Genomic DNA, 14,141 nt, shown 5'->3' on the forward strand with positions numbered 1-14,141 from the left:
TTGGTGCAACTTTGCATTTTGGGTTCCTATCACCTAGGACTTGACCCAAATTGATCCTACATGATCAAAAACACTTCTAAACTCCAAATCTAACTTTCCAACCAACCTACTAACCATTTGACCAGTTTTGACCATGTTGGCTTATCAATGCCTAACATGTCAATTGCCTTACACATGGGTCCTATTCATTGCCAATTAGGTCCAAAGGACCTTTATGATCATCCTAACCCTATTTACATCCTTTCCTCATGACATACCATTAGCCTTCAATCTTCTCCACTAGGATCTTGGGTTGCTCATGCACCATACAAGTAATAACAAACAATGCTAAAAATTGTAGGGTTAGGTTATTGGTTGAGAAGCGCTTCAAACCTTAGTTACCGATACGAGATACAAATCCGATTTGGGCACGTGAAACAGATTCGTGGATTGATGATTTTTTTATTTTTCCCATTAGGATTCGTGTGTGCGTGTATAATTTATAAATATAGATATATGCATTATATATATATATATATACAATATATTTATTTATATTTATTCCAAGTTTGGCCTATGGGTCCTTGGGGATTCCAGTGGATTCGTGTTGGACTCATGAGGATCTGCGTGGATTTGTGCAAGATCCTTGCTTTGGAGTGGATTCGTCCGGATTCGCGGTTCCCAAATCCAAACGAATCCATAGTCCAAAACAAGGATCCTACCCGAATCCAGACAAACCCTAGCAGATCCAAATCCGGCCTCCCAGGCATGAATCCGATAACTAAACTTCAAACACATTGTTTGGATGCCTTGTGATGTCCACTCAACCTAATGCTGCAAAAAAATGGCAAGAGAATTAAGCGGGTCAAAAAAATGTATGAAGATGCCCAAGAGATCCAAATGTTCAGCATGAACCACCATATGTCACAAGCGATATTTAGATAATTTTTGAGATCTTAAATGCATTTTAGAGTATAGTTTAGTAAATTTTTTGCATTTTTAAATTTAAATTTAAATTTATTAATGTTTTAATTTTGAAATGCATTGTTGTGACCCATTGTGCGTCCAACAGTACTATTTTGAGATGCCTTGCGAAGGTTAAAGAGGCATTGTCTAGAATTATAATCAATGTTAACTGGAGCGTATGGAGGCAATCTAATAGTTGAAGGGCAAGTGCCATTAAGGATATGATGCTAGACGTCTCTTGGTGAGATCATGTCGAGTAGTTCTTGGATTCACTAAACCTATATTGAGTGTGGTCCAATACACTGACATGGATAGGCCTTGCTTCATGAGGTATATGATGATACAGACTCCATGGTTGAGGATAATAAAATTGTTTTAAATGAGAAAGAGCAAGAACCTAAAGAAATGTTTTTCATGGAAATATAGAAATCATGGTGGAGAGACACAAACTACCCCTTTGCATGTTCGTGCCTTTGCAATGAGTTGCATGTACTCTAGTTAGACAGTCCTCAAGGAGAGTAGCAGTGGAGTTGCCCCATACAAAGATCCTAAAGTTGGTCATGAGTACAAGGAAGCCCTTCGCAAACTTTATCTCAATCACATAAAACCTATGGTGAGGGCAGAATTCATGAGTTTAGCAAAAACTGAGCTCGTGGTCATGAGGCTCTTGAAGACAAGAACAATCTTGATACTCATAGATGGTGCTACTTCTATGGAGAAATGTACCAGCACCTATAACCCGTTGCTATCAAAATTTTATCATAAGTTTGTTTTTAACTCTTTCAGATTTTGAATTCTAAATTCTTGTTGTTGAATATTGAATTTATATTTTTTAATTTTTTATTCAAAACTCTTAACTTTCTAATTTCAAAATTGAATTTTTTGATAGATTGTTAGTTCATCATTATCTAAAAGGAATTGGAGCACATACTCCATCCACTCAGTAAAACACAATACACTACATTCCAAGAAGCCAAAAGAATTGGTCTGTGTGCATCCAACCTTGAGGCTCATAACACACAAAGACAACATCTACAATAACAGGAGGCAAACAATTGGAATGTTGAACCAAAGCCTGTGGAGTTGGAAGATTTGGTTGCTTGCCTTGTGAACTTGCAGTTGATGATGATGATCATGAGTTACCTTGTGATACTGAGGCTATTCCTAACACTGACATTGCTAGTACTGAAGCTAGTGGCACTATTTGTGCTTCTAAATTGCCATAGCTGGATGATGATGATATGTTTGATGATTTTTTATGATATTTGATCAATGATGGCTGACTATTAATGATGACACTAATATTTTTGAGCTAAAAGATTGATATGATGGTGTATTTTGTCATTTTGTCATGTCATATAAACTAATACATTATTATATATATGGTGGTGTACCTATGTTGTTTTACTCAGATCAAAATATCGCCAAAGTATCACCGATAAGTTACACCTTGCGATAATATACGTAAAGTTATCGCCAATGTTTCAAGACTTTATCGCAGAGACAAACCCAACTTACCACAGAAATTTTGGCAATAAGTTGCCAAATTATTTGCCGCAATTCGCTAATAAGGACTAACAGCCCAAAAATATTCATTTGACATTTTATGCAATGACCCCTAATAGGTTAGAATTATTATTACATATTTATTTCAAACTCTGCATTGCATGTCCTAAATACAATAATTCAAGCTAGGATGTTTATAAATAATAATTATTAATTCATTTAATTATGTCAATTTATCTATATGTAACATCAATACCCCTATATCCAATTTTATTACTATTCAGCTTACTAATGGAAGGAGTAGGTCTTAACCAAGTTCCCTAAATACCAAAAGCAATGGATTCCCTCAAAGTTTATAGGTCCAAGTCTGTATCTCATCTTGGGTCTTGCCCTCAAGGCCTTCGGAATGCTGACCCCTACCCTATCTTGAGTCAGATATCCATTGCTTGGATTTATAGAAGCCACTCCTTGGTAACATTACAACCTCCCCTTCTTAACCAAATATTAATAGATCGCGTGTGTGTGTGCGTGCGCGCAATTCTGGTATTACGAATGTTAAATATAAGTGTATAACATATATTCACACCAATAAATTAGAATAAACAAAATCTCTATTAAAAATTGTACAGTCAGATATAATACAATTTTTTTGCTTTTATTTACTTCTTTCTCCCAATATAGTCAATATACTTCTAGCCTGATGATGAATCTGATTTAAAATCATTTGTAGGAGGCATATGAATATTGGACAATTGCTTTGTAAGTATCCTTAAACCCCTTCTTCAATGTGATTTGCAAATACCAATGAGACTGATAGTACCGAATCTTAAGAAATTGCTAATAGTACCCGAACCTCTTTTGCAGCCATTTAATATATGTGATCTCAAGGATGTTATTTGTATAGCAATTTAATAATCTGAACAATAAGAACTGCATTAATAACAGAGTAATGCTTCAATTGGTTTAGTAATTGTTAGACAATAGTTAAAATCATATAAATGTATAAGTGTACATATTAATTGTCTAGTAAGTACTAACCAAAGACAATAATGATTAACTAGTAATCATAACAATATATCTCATGATCAAATCAACTCAAATGAAGCTACAACATTAACACTCCCTCTTAGCTAAAGAGGATTGTTATAGAATCAACACACCGTGCTTTCAAAAAATAGAGAGATATCATCTCAATATGATATTCTTGGAAATGGTGTATTTAAGAATATCAACTTATATCCACCAATCTGATGTTATCTTTCAATATAATTAGAAGTAGAATTCAACTAGGAATATCAACCATATCATATTTCATTATATAATTTTCTTTGGTATGTGCACTGGCATCAAGTCTCATGATGCCTACCAAGGAAAATATATGCAGATGGTGTCTCCAATACTACAACTCGTGGTATACACCATGTCATATCTCAGTACAATAACTTCAAAAAAATTCTATGAGATATGTACTATCATGATCTCCATAGACATCAACCAAATGATATCCATTATAACAACAGGTTAAACTATTGTTAAGACCATCACCTTAAAATAATAACCACAATCATAACATCGATGAAAGATCATTGCCTCTCATGATGTTTCTACAAAATCATGTAGTAACTCACATGATATCCACCATGAACCATACCAGAGGGTGAATCCACCATGGATATTCCCAAAGGGTTGAACAAGGGCTTTCACCTCAAACTTCTCTCTTATAGAGAAGGCGGCATTACAAGGAATTTCATCTCAAACTTCTCCCTTACAGAGAAGAACTCATTTAGTTCTCAATATGTTGACATTTTTGTCCAAGATTGCTTATGATAAAATGTCAAACTCCCTCTGAATCTGATATCAATCTTCTAACCTCCTTGTCCAAGGTTGCATCTAATGAAGAGTCACACTCCCTCTAAATTTGATATCAACCTTTTGACCTCCTGGCAATGAGTCATGTCATGCTCCTTGGTTCAACAAGTATCCATCTATCTAGGAAGGTCTTCCAATTTACATACATGGAACTTCATCATATGAATCATAGTCCTCTAACTGCTATAGTTTCACTAGAGAAATCATCTCAACATGGTTCGCTCCCTCAGAACCAATATAATCAAGATCCTCGATAGTCAATTGAAGCAAATCCTCTAATTGATCCCTCTATTATGGATGGACACCCTAATAGTATCATACCCTTTGTATGTAAATGAAAAACATCATATATTCACCCATTACCAAAAGGTTATTTTCAATTGAAAATAATAGTTAAATATATACTTAGAATTTTAAATGGAATTTTGGACATAATCAGAGGCTCAAATTTGGAAACAAACTATTCGAGAAGGCACTTGAACTTACAGAGTTGTGGGTTTGGATTCTGGCATTTGAGTAAGCGATATACCCAAAGATGGAGCTCCACTAGATGGCAAAATTTTGTTATTCTCATTTGATGATTTTGTAAGGTCTTCAGTTGATTCCTTATCTCTGGTTGAGTCCTTATCTTTGATTGCTTCTCGTTTGATATCCTCAACTGACCTCCCTGCCAAGAACTATAACCAAAGTAAAGTTTAGGACATTATAATGCTATTCTGAAATTCCTTCCTTTCGTAGGGAAGGTAAACTTCATAAAACATAACTAATGTGTAATGAAAACTATATTAGCTACGAAAATTACAAAGGAAGTGCACATATATATCTCATTACATCAATGATCTTTAAAATCTGAATATATAACCAATGATCACTAACAGACCTCACTTTCAAATCAAAGAACTTTCATGACAGAATTAAATTCTACCAATTATTTTCACTAGTAGCTCTCTAATTATGAATGAATTTACTTTAATAAGTCGAATAATGCACTTCTAGTTCCAAAATAGAAAATTGAACAGTAACAACTTTTCTATCTATTTAACAAGATACCTTTTCTTTAAAGGCTAAGTTACCGGTTCAAATTCAAAGATCCGGTTTGCCAGTACGGAAAAATTTTGGAAAGGGGTTTGGGTTTGTTTGTACAAAAACATGTAACAATTTAAATAACTAAATATATACATATACATACATACATACACATATATACATGTGTGTGCGTATGTATATATACACATGTTTATGAAGCCTAGAAGCGTGAGTTGAAATTAGGATGCCACATAGTATCATAAAATCGTATGATTCAAACAACAAAAACACCATAATCTTTAAAACTTGTATTCATGAATCATGAACATAACATCATATATTTCAATTTCAACATCAAAGATTCAAAACATTAAAATAAAATCATAACAGCAGGTTCAAGTATCATTGTTTCAAGTTTGTCTAATGGATTAAAAATTGCAATATTGTCAATGTTGTCATGTTGTCATGTTAAAGTTGCATTTTTGGTTATGGGAAGTTGCCAGTAAGTTGAGCAGTTGGAAATGCTTGTAAATGCATAAACATGCAGTCCAAACTTGAATGCACAGGTTGGAGAAGGAAGAAATAGCTGGTTAGGCTTCTTATCACTGTGCTTTTCACACATTGCAGTCCGATTTCTTGCTTTTCTACAGACTGTACCTTCATGTAATGTTTTGCACGTGTATGGAGATGTTAGAACAGTGAATTAATTTTTCGTTGCATTTGGTTTCATTCGATTCAAAATAACCTACATGCACAACACAAATGAGAATTCAAAGCCAACATAAGCCTTTCATTTCCACCTTTTAGGATTAAGGATGTCAAAACTTAATTAAATTTGGTATTAAAAAAAAAGTCACTTTGACATCTGCGGGGCCTAATTCCTCGAAGTTCGAACCAGATTCGCCCACGTTCAATCTATTTAAGCCTGATTCACTCCAGTTCCATTTTCTAGCCTGCCAATTTGAACTGGGGCCTTGGAATTCAAACCCTGCCCGGACCAGCAAATGGACCGCAACCAGGTACCAGTTCGTACCCAGGCTGGTCACATAGGGTCTAGGGGCCAACCAGGTAACTAAGTTTAAAGGTCATACATATAGTTCGTGCAAATCAAGAAAAGGATCACCTTTTACAACGCCCAGTAACAAATACTTGTCCAATGTAACATAAATAGATACACAACTCAAATATCGAAAGGCAACTGCAATCCACAGTTACTAATTTAGAAGTCTTTAGATAAAATGCATACAAGAAATTGATAAGATAAACATACCAGACCACACTCTGTCATTGGTTATATCAAAACTGACAGACATACATTGCAGTTACATAACTCCTTGTATAGGAAAATCTCTTCATGGTGATAAATAATTATTAACTGTTCAAAAAAACAAATATAAAGTACAGAAAATACTGAATAGTTACCTATTTTAATCAATTAGAGCTTCTGCAGCCCATAGTTATTAGGTTAGAAGGCTTGCAGATAAGAAAAGAAGACAAGGAATTGGAAGGATCAATTTATCAGATCATACTTTGTGTCCCATTATTTGTTAATAATAGTTATGGGGATCCGTAAATAGATAAATCCCTACACGTAGATGATGTCAGCTTAGCCTGACCAATAGAACAGAAAATATAATTATTAACTAGACATTCTAGCATTTGGATTAAAGCCGCCAATTAAAGAGAAACACTAATTAACCAAGAATTAAAACCATGAGAAGGGTTCATTTAATAAATTGAATCCATGACCACCAAGACAATTAATATTAAAAAAAATTAAAAATTAAATTATCGAGGTTAAAAAATATAAAATTAGCTGGTATTTTATACATTAAATAATTGATTTAGGTAAAAAAGCTAGCGTAGGGATGATAGGCCTCCAGAATTGTCTTATGTTCAAGCCATCATCTCCTGCTCAAATTGTTTGGGTGCTTCCCAATCTCTCCCGCCTCACTTGCGCATTGTGCTATGTTGTGTTCCTCTCTGGATATATGAAGGGTATTGTTAAATCTGGAAACTTGTTTTGGTATATTCCCTCTCATCTCATTCTAAGGCACATCTGGAAGTTTAGGAATGAGGATATATTTATGCATAGAGTTGGAATTCTTATTGAGTCTCTGTGTAGACTCATTTACTACAATATCTCTGTGCAGGTTACCATGATCTTGCACGTTAAGCAGGGTAAGTTGTTGAAAGTCATCAATGAGTGTGCCTCTATCTTCAGAAAGAAAGGAGTGCCATACAAAATCTCAGTCAAAGAGAAGGCAGAATTTGATTTTGATTGTACTCAAAATTAAAAAGAAGGCAACTGAGGCCATTGCCACCACACCTCCCAGCTCAGTTGCTCCCCAGTTGATTTCTTCTATGCCTCCCACCAGCAGCAACTCCTCCAACACTGTCACTGGTGCCCCTCCACCTCCGCCAGCTCTACCCTGGGAAGCATGGATTTCCAATCCATGTAATGAAATCACTCAAGACGCTGAGGCTCAAATGGGCTGATGGCCCTCTGCCATGGACAGCCTGGTTTAAATTGACATAATTTGTCTTATCAATTTGTAACATGTTTGTATACATTTTGATAAAGACAGGCTCAGAATTATGCATGTAATATCAAATCAAAAGTGAGCCATAGTGAACTGGTATCGGTATAAGGGTATGCTATGCTATAAGCTGTAATTATTTTTGTATCATAACTGTGACTCGATTGTTTACTTATATTTAATAGGAAAAAAAAGACAATTAATACTAATCTTATAAAAATAAATAAATCAAGGTTAGAAAATAAAAAATCTCAAGACACAGAAATTAGCTGGTATTTAATACATTAAATAATTGATTTAGCTAAAAAACTAAGGTAGGGATGATAGGCCTCCAAAATTGTCTAATGTTCAAGCCATCATCTCCTACTCAAACTGTTTAAGTGCTTCCCAACCTCTCGCACCTCACTTGGACATTGCCCCATGTTTAGTTCCTCCCTAGGAATGACATCTACTTTTGTTTGAGTATTTAATATAATCATCATAATTCTAAGTCAAACACTTATATTACAAAAATGGCACGTCACCAATTCGCTTGTACAAGTTGAGTCCCAAGCTGGCTCGAACTGAGTTAGGGTCCCATTCCAGATTCTTGTTAGTCTGGACAAGGCTTTGGCTCTAGCCTGTGGGCCCTAACCTACCAAACCTACTTATTTTGCTCCCAAATATAAATCTGCCGAATTTGTGCATGAATAGAATTGAAGATTAATTGATGAATACTCCAAGCTGGTTGATGTGTTATTCCTACACATTTGCAAGTGTTGGTTTTCTGTCAAAGAGATTGTAGAGGAAGATTTTTTCAAAAGATCGTAAATTTTTATTTTTTATTTTTTTGTATTGTTTTTCCTTACATTATTTTTACAACTGAACTCTCGTGTTTTGTTTTAAAATTTTCTCATTTTGGTTTCTTATAAATCTTTTGTTTATTGAACTTGTTGTCTTAGGTATTACAATGGTAATTTTTTCAAGCTCTAGTAGTCAACCTCACTTCAAAACAAACCTAAAATCTACTTATGGAAATATGTTGAAATGGTACAACTTCTTCCAAGCAATAGAAGTTACATTTGGATTTGTGGCCATTCCAAAGCAAGGTATTTAAGCAAAAGGCCACTCGTGCAATATTTGTAACTAGAGCATCAAATTTGTCCCAGCCCCAATGATAATGGCCTTCTAGATGAACAAGTCTTTGCATATCTTCAATAGGAAGCAAAAGAAAACCAAGCAGCAGGGCATAAAGTTGCAACTCGTCCTTCACTAAAGAAAAATTGTCAAGAGGTGACGGAACCTCCGCTACCTTTTCATCTTCAACCTACAAAGGGCCATCCAGTTTTGTTCATACTTAAAGAACAACTTATGACTTTTACATATAAAAGATCGAAGGGAATATTGGAAATGGCATATTACAATGGATCTGGAGAGATTATTGATCAAGGCATAGCTAATAAGTCTATGCAAATGAATTGGCATTCAATGTTGTTCACTCACCATATTGGCAAAAAATGATGAGATCAATTGACGAGGCTCCAAAGGGCTCCAATTAATGAGATGTCTACTACCTTGCTAACTCAAAGATGAAATATGTAGATGACTCCTTGAAGTCCATAAAGGATTCAAGGGTCAAAAAAAGGGTGTCCATCATATCTAATGGGTGGAAAGATACAAAACATTAATCAATGTTTACAATGCCTCCTAAATGGGCAATGTTTTTGAGAGCAATGTATGTGGTGCATTTATTTAACATTCTTTGTCAAGCTATTGAGGAAGTGAGCCCTCAAAGTGTTGTGCAAGTATTAAAAGAAAATGCAAAAAACTATAGGGCTGTTGGTTATTGGTTGAGGAGTGTTATTTAGACATTTTTTGGACACCTAATGTTGTCTACTCCCTAAATCTGATGCAAAAAAAATGGCACAAAAATTGATTGGATTAAACAAATGTATGCTAAGGCCGAAGAGATCCATATGTTTGTCACCAACCACCAAATGTCACAAGGCATATTTAGAACATTCCCAAAATCGAAATTGTTAAGGAATTTTAATAAATATAATTTACATTAGTAAATTTTTTAATTTTGATTTTTGTAATTAAATTTTAGTTTATTTTGATATAGGTTGTTGAGACCTTGTTTGCCTCCACCACAATTGTGTTGAGATGACTTTTGAAGGTTCACGAGGCACTAACATTATAATCAGCTCAAGTTGGTCCACATGGAGGCAGTCTAGCATTACAAGGGCAGAAAAGTTTCGAAAATGATCCTAGATTACATTTAGTTGGATCATGCTAAGTACCTCCTCAATTTCACTGAGCCCGTATTGGTCATGATCTATTATACTAAAATGGATACACCTTGCTTGGGTGAGGTCATGATGGCATTGACTCAATGATTGAGAAGATGAAAGTCATCATAAATGCAAATGAGCAAGATCTTGAAGAAAATTTCTACAAGGAACTACATGACCAACTTGTTGCATCTTCTTACCTTTGCATTGAGACTCAAACATTATAGTTCTCAGCTCCATAGTGTTACCACAAGAGTTGCACATATAGAGATGGCTAGGTTGCTCAAGGGTATAAAGCAACACTTCATAGACTCATTGGTGATTATGACATGTAGGATGCAATGACGGCCGAGTTCATGGGTTTTGGATGCTCTAACAATTGTGATCTTGATGCTCTTTTGGACAAGGATAAGGTTGATTCTCATAGTTGGCAATACTTTCATGGAGAATCATACAAGCACCTACAACCTCTTGAAATCAAAAATTTATTAAAAGTTTTATTTATATTTTAATTTTCTCATTAAATTTTTTTAAATTTTGTAACTCTTAACTCTCTAAATTTTCTTGATAATTTGTCAGTTCATTTGTGTCTAAGAGGAATTGGAGCACATACTCCATCGGCTCAAAAGCGCAATAGACTATACTTAGAAAATGCAGAGAACTTGGTTGTGCATTCAAACTTGTGGCTCCTCACACAATAAAAGTGTCTACAAAGAAGGGGAGAAAAAAAAGTGCAATATTGGGCCAAAGCGCATTGTCACAAAAGCTTCCATTTCCCACTTTGTTGCACTTGAAGTTGATGACTATGACCCACCTAGTAAGCATGAGGGTTCTGGTGGCAGTGCTAAAGCTGTTGGTAGTGCCACTGTCAGTGGCACTATTTGTGGTTCTAATTTACCACAATATGTATCATCTTATTTGGAGAATGATGATATTTGATCAATGATGACCCATATGACATTTGATCCATGACAGCTGATTGTTGACACTTGACATTATTACTTTTTAACTCTAATATATCATAACAGTCAAGTCTGACTAATATTTGACTGTTGATATGGTGGCCTATTTTGTTATGTTATTTGACTGTAAGTATGGTGATGTATTTCATACTTGCTGCTGGAAATATGTTATCTTTCTGATTTTTATATGTTCTTGTATCAATGAACCCAACCCCAAAATAAATTCTGCCCGAACGCATGATTTGAAGTTTTGAACATCTATCCCGAGCCGGTAATTTAGTCTACAAACAGAAATCAAGACACAATTCTATGTATTTAATAGAATCAAATAAAAGGAAGTATCTAATGAGCATTCACTAACAGATGTTTAGTGGCAAAGGCTTGGCAACAAAGGCTCAATGGTTAAAAATTAAAATGCATAATATAATGGTATATTTCGAACTTGAGCAAAGAGTGGCTGCTATGATACCAAACAGAAATCAAGACACAATTCTATGTATTGAATAGAATCAAATAAAAGGAAGTATCTAATGAGCATTCACTAGCAGATGTTTAGTGGCAAAGGCTTGGCAACAAAGGCTCAATGGTTAAAAATTAAAATGCATAATATAATGGTATATTTCGAACTTGAGCAAAGAGTGGCTGCTATGATACCCCAGTTTATCATTAGTGTCCTCTTGGTAAACAATTTATATGACAAATATGATTCATGATTCCCTTTTGAAAACAATCTAAAAATTTGTGTCATGTACTATTTAAAGTATTTAACAACATAAATGTACACTAAATTTCGTATATCAAAGTGGCTTGTATAGGTCCATCTGCCCAATCACTCTATTGAATTAGAATGTTAATGTATTATTCAAAAGCCAATGTCAATATATGAGCCCATCAATGCACTTCATGTTATATTAAAGTGAGGAAGAGATATTCATAAATTTGCAATTTATTACCAACTATCCAATAGAAATTCAAAAGAAAATATCATGGGATTCAGGAATCCTGATATAAAACAATCCATATCAACACAAACTCAAAATTACATTTACTATACTTTCCATTTCTATACATACTATAACAGTATTTAGATATCAGGAGGGAAAAAATATTGGGGGCAATGGAGGGCAGAAAATTTCAATTCATTGGATATAAAGAAATGCTATCTCATTTTAAGGAGGGGAGTGTTGCTTCAGAGAATTTACCTTACGGTATGGCCACCTTGGGACACCATTATCACGACATATCTTCTTCAAAACACTACTACAAACACCTGCATTGCATAAACTGACAAATTAATTCCAGAATTTTGAAAAATCATATCTAATCAAGGCATAAATTATTGAAAACGTCAAAGATATAAAATATGTGTGAGCTATACTAAACAACTAACGCAATGACATGAAAGCATCTAGGATGAAATTAGCAGTAAAGTGAAATCACAAAGAAGCTTTGCATCCATACAAAAATACAATATGTTAACTAATTAAATGAAGAAAATATTATAACACAAGTTATCGTTGATTGTTAAAAATTGTCTTATAGAATATGCATGTAAATAATTAGAACTATTAGCATCCTAGATATACTCCTGTACAGAAATCAAAAAATTAGTGGAAGGTTAAAAAACTAAACATATAAGGTAGTCTATATGTAAACAACACCGATTGATATACCTAACATCATCAAATTATATATATTAGCAATGTTTCAAAAAATTTAAGAACATGACGTTGCAGAGTAGTTTGAAAACTTTTGTCGTTGCAATTAGGGTTTCCACAGTCCCTATTAGTTCCAAGGTGTGTTTTGCTTCCCTTCCTAGCAATGGTCACTCTGGCTTCGTCTTTGTTATGCACGGACATGGTGGTAAGGCTTCAAAGGCTTTTTTGGCATCCCACATGGGAGAAAATGACAACTTGGCGACCCGTTTGAAGGGTAATGATTTAGGGAGATTTTTGGATGTAGAATCCTCAACAAAGCCCATGATTTGCAAAGGGTCGGGAGCTAAACAGATGCAATCACAACAGAAGGTGTTGGCATCTCGGGCAAATAAGGTGATGTCAATCTCTGACAACGATGTAAGAAGTAATGTTGGTGGTCGTTGCACAAGTGGCATTGAGCCTAGGCAAAGTGAAAAGACAAGGGCTTTGGAATCAAATTCGTCTTAGAGACAAGGGTTTCAAAACCAAACCTTTCAGAATTGGGTTGGGGTTTGTTTGCGAAATACTTAAATCCCTTCACCCAAGACTATAGTAGTGGATCTAGATCCAGAGGCAAAGGAGGAAGTAGCATATAATGTCTTTGTTTTTTCTACGCTAGGTGTGATTGAGCGTTTTCGAGGACTTTGGCCAAGCTCACATGATATCCATTCCTAGATTTCTGACAACTGGGAGCCCATCATTGATAGATATGATAACTAGGAGCCCATCATCAATGGGTTTATGCAAATATACCCCATAGAAAAAGGGTCTTTTATTGTTGTCTTTGAACATTCTCAAAACAGAAATAAAGTATTGTGTGAGCATTTTTTGAGTTGGGAGGAGTACTCTCTAGTGTCGAAACCCTAGCATCCTAAATTTTGTCCAGCTACTAAAACTTTCAACAAGGTTTCATTATAGGTAAGGCTCCCTAATCTTCCCCTTTGACTCTCTATTAGAAGCAGTTGGAACACATTAGGGGATTATCTGATGGTAGATAAGGAATCGTCAAATCTACTACACTCTACCTTTTCTCATATTCTAGTTGAAATGGATGTTTTCGATGGACTTTCTATTGATATTTTTATTAAAACCTGGAAAGGTTGTTAAGTTCAATCTTTGGACTATGAAGGTGTTCCCTTTTGATGCAAGAGTTGCTTCCAAACAGGGCACATGGTTGCACAATGTGGCAAAGATAGAATGACCAAGGTGTCATCTTAGTGGAAAGATGCCTCAAATCATATACAGAAGAATTATGTAGCTTCAGAAGTGCTTGATAATAGTTATCTCACAAACGCAATAATGTCATTCTCCTCCTTTAGTAGT

At 34.9% G+C, this 14,141-nt stretch overlaps 1 protein-coding gene across 3 annotated transcripts in view; it reads right to left on the bottom strand.

Annotated features, from left to right (window-relative positions):
• Window positions 1–14,141, bottom strand: part of LOC149568367 (uncharacterized) — a 56,279-nt gene that overhangs the window by 24,514 nt on the left and 17,624 nt on the right. For all 3 annotated transcript variants that reach the window (XR_016362549.1, XR_016362547.1, XM_089821307.1), the window contains exons 2-3: window positions 12,324–12,391; window positions 4,807–4,997 (exon numbers count right to left, since the gene is read on the bottom strand). Coding sequence is in view for 1 of the 3 variants with exons in the window: in XM_089821307.1 (XP_089677433.1) it covers window positions 4,807–4,997; window positions 12,324–12,391 (259 nt within the window). In the remaining 2 variants the exon portion in view is untranslated. The remainder of the gene's footprint in view (window positions 1–4,806; window positions 4,998–12,323; window positions 12,392–14,141) is intronic.

This window comes from Cupressus sempervirens, chromosome 3 (assembly GCF_028749045.1).
Source record: "Cupressus sempervirens isolate cs-2001-9-10 chromosome 3, ASM2874904v1, whole genome shotgun sequence".
NCBI lineage: Eukaryota > Viridiplantae > Streptophyta > Pinopsida > Cupressales > Cupressaceae > Cupressus > Cupressus sempervirens.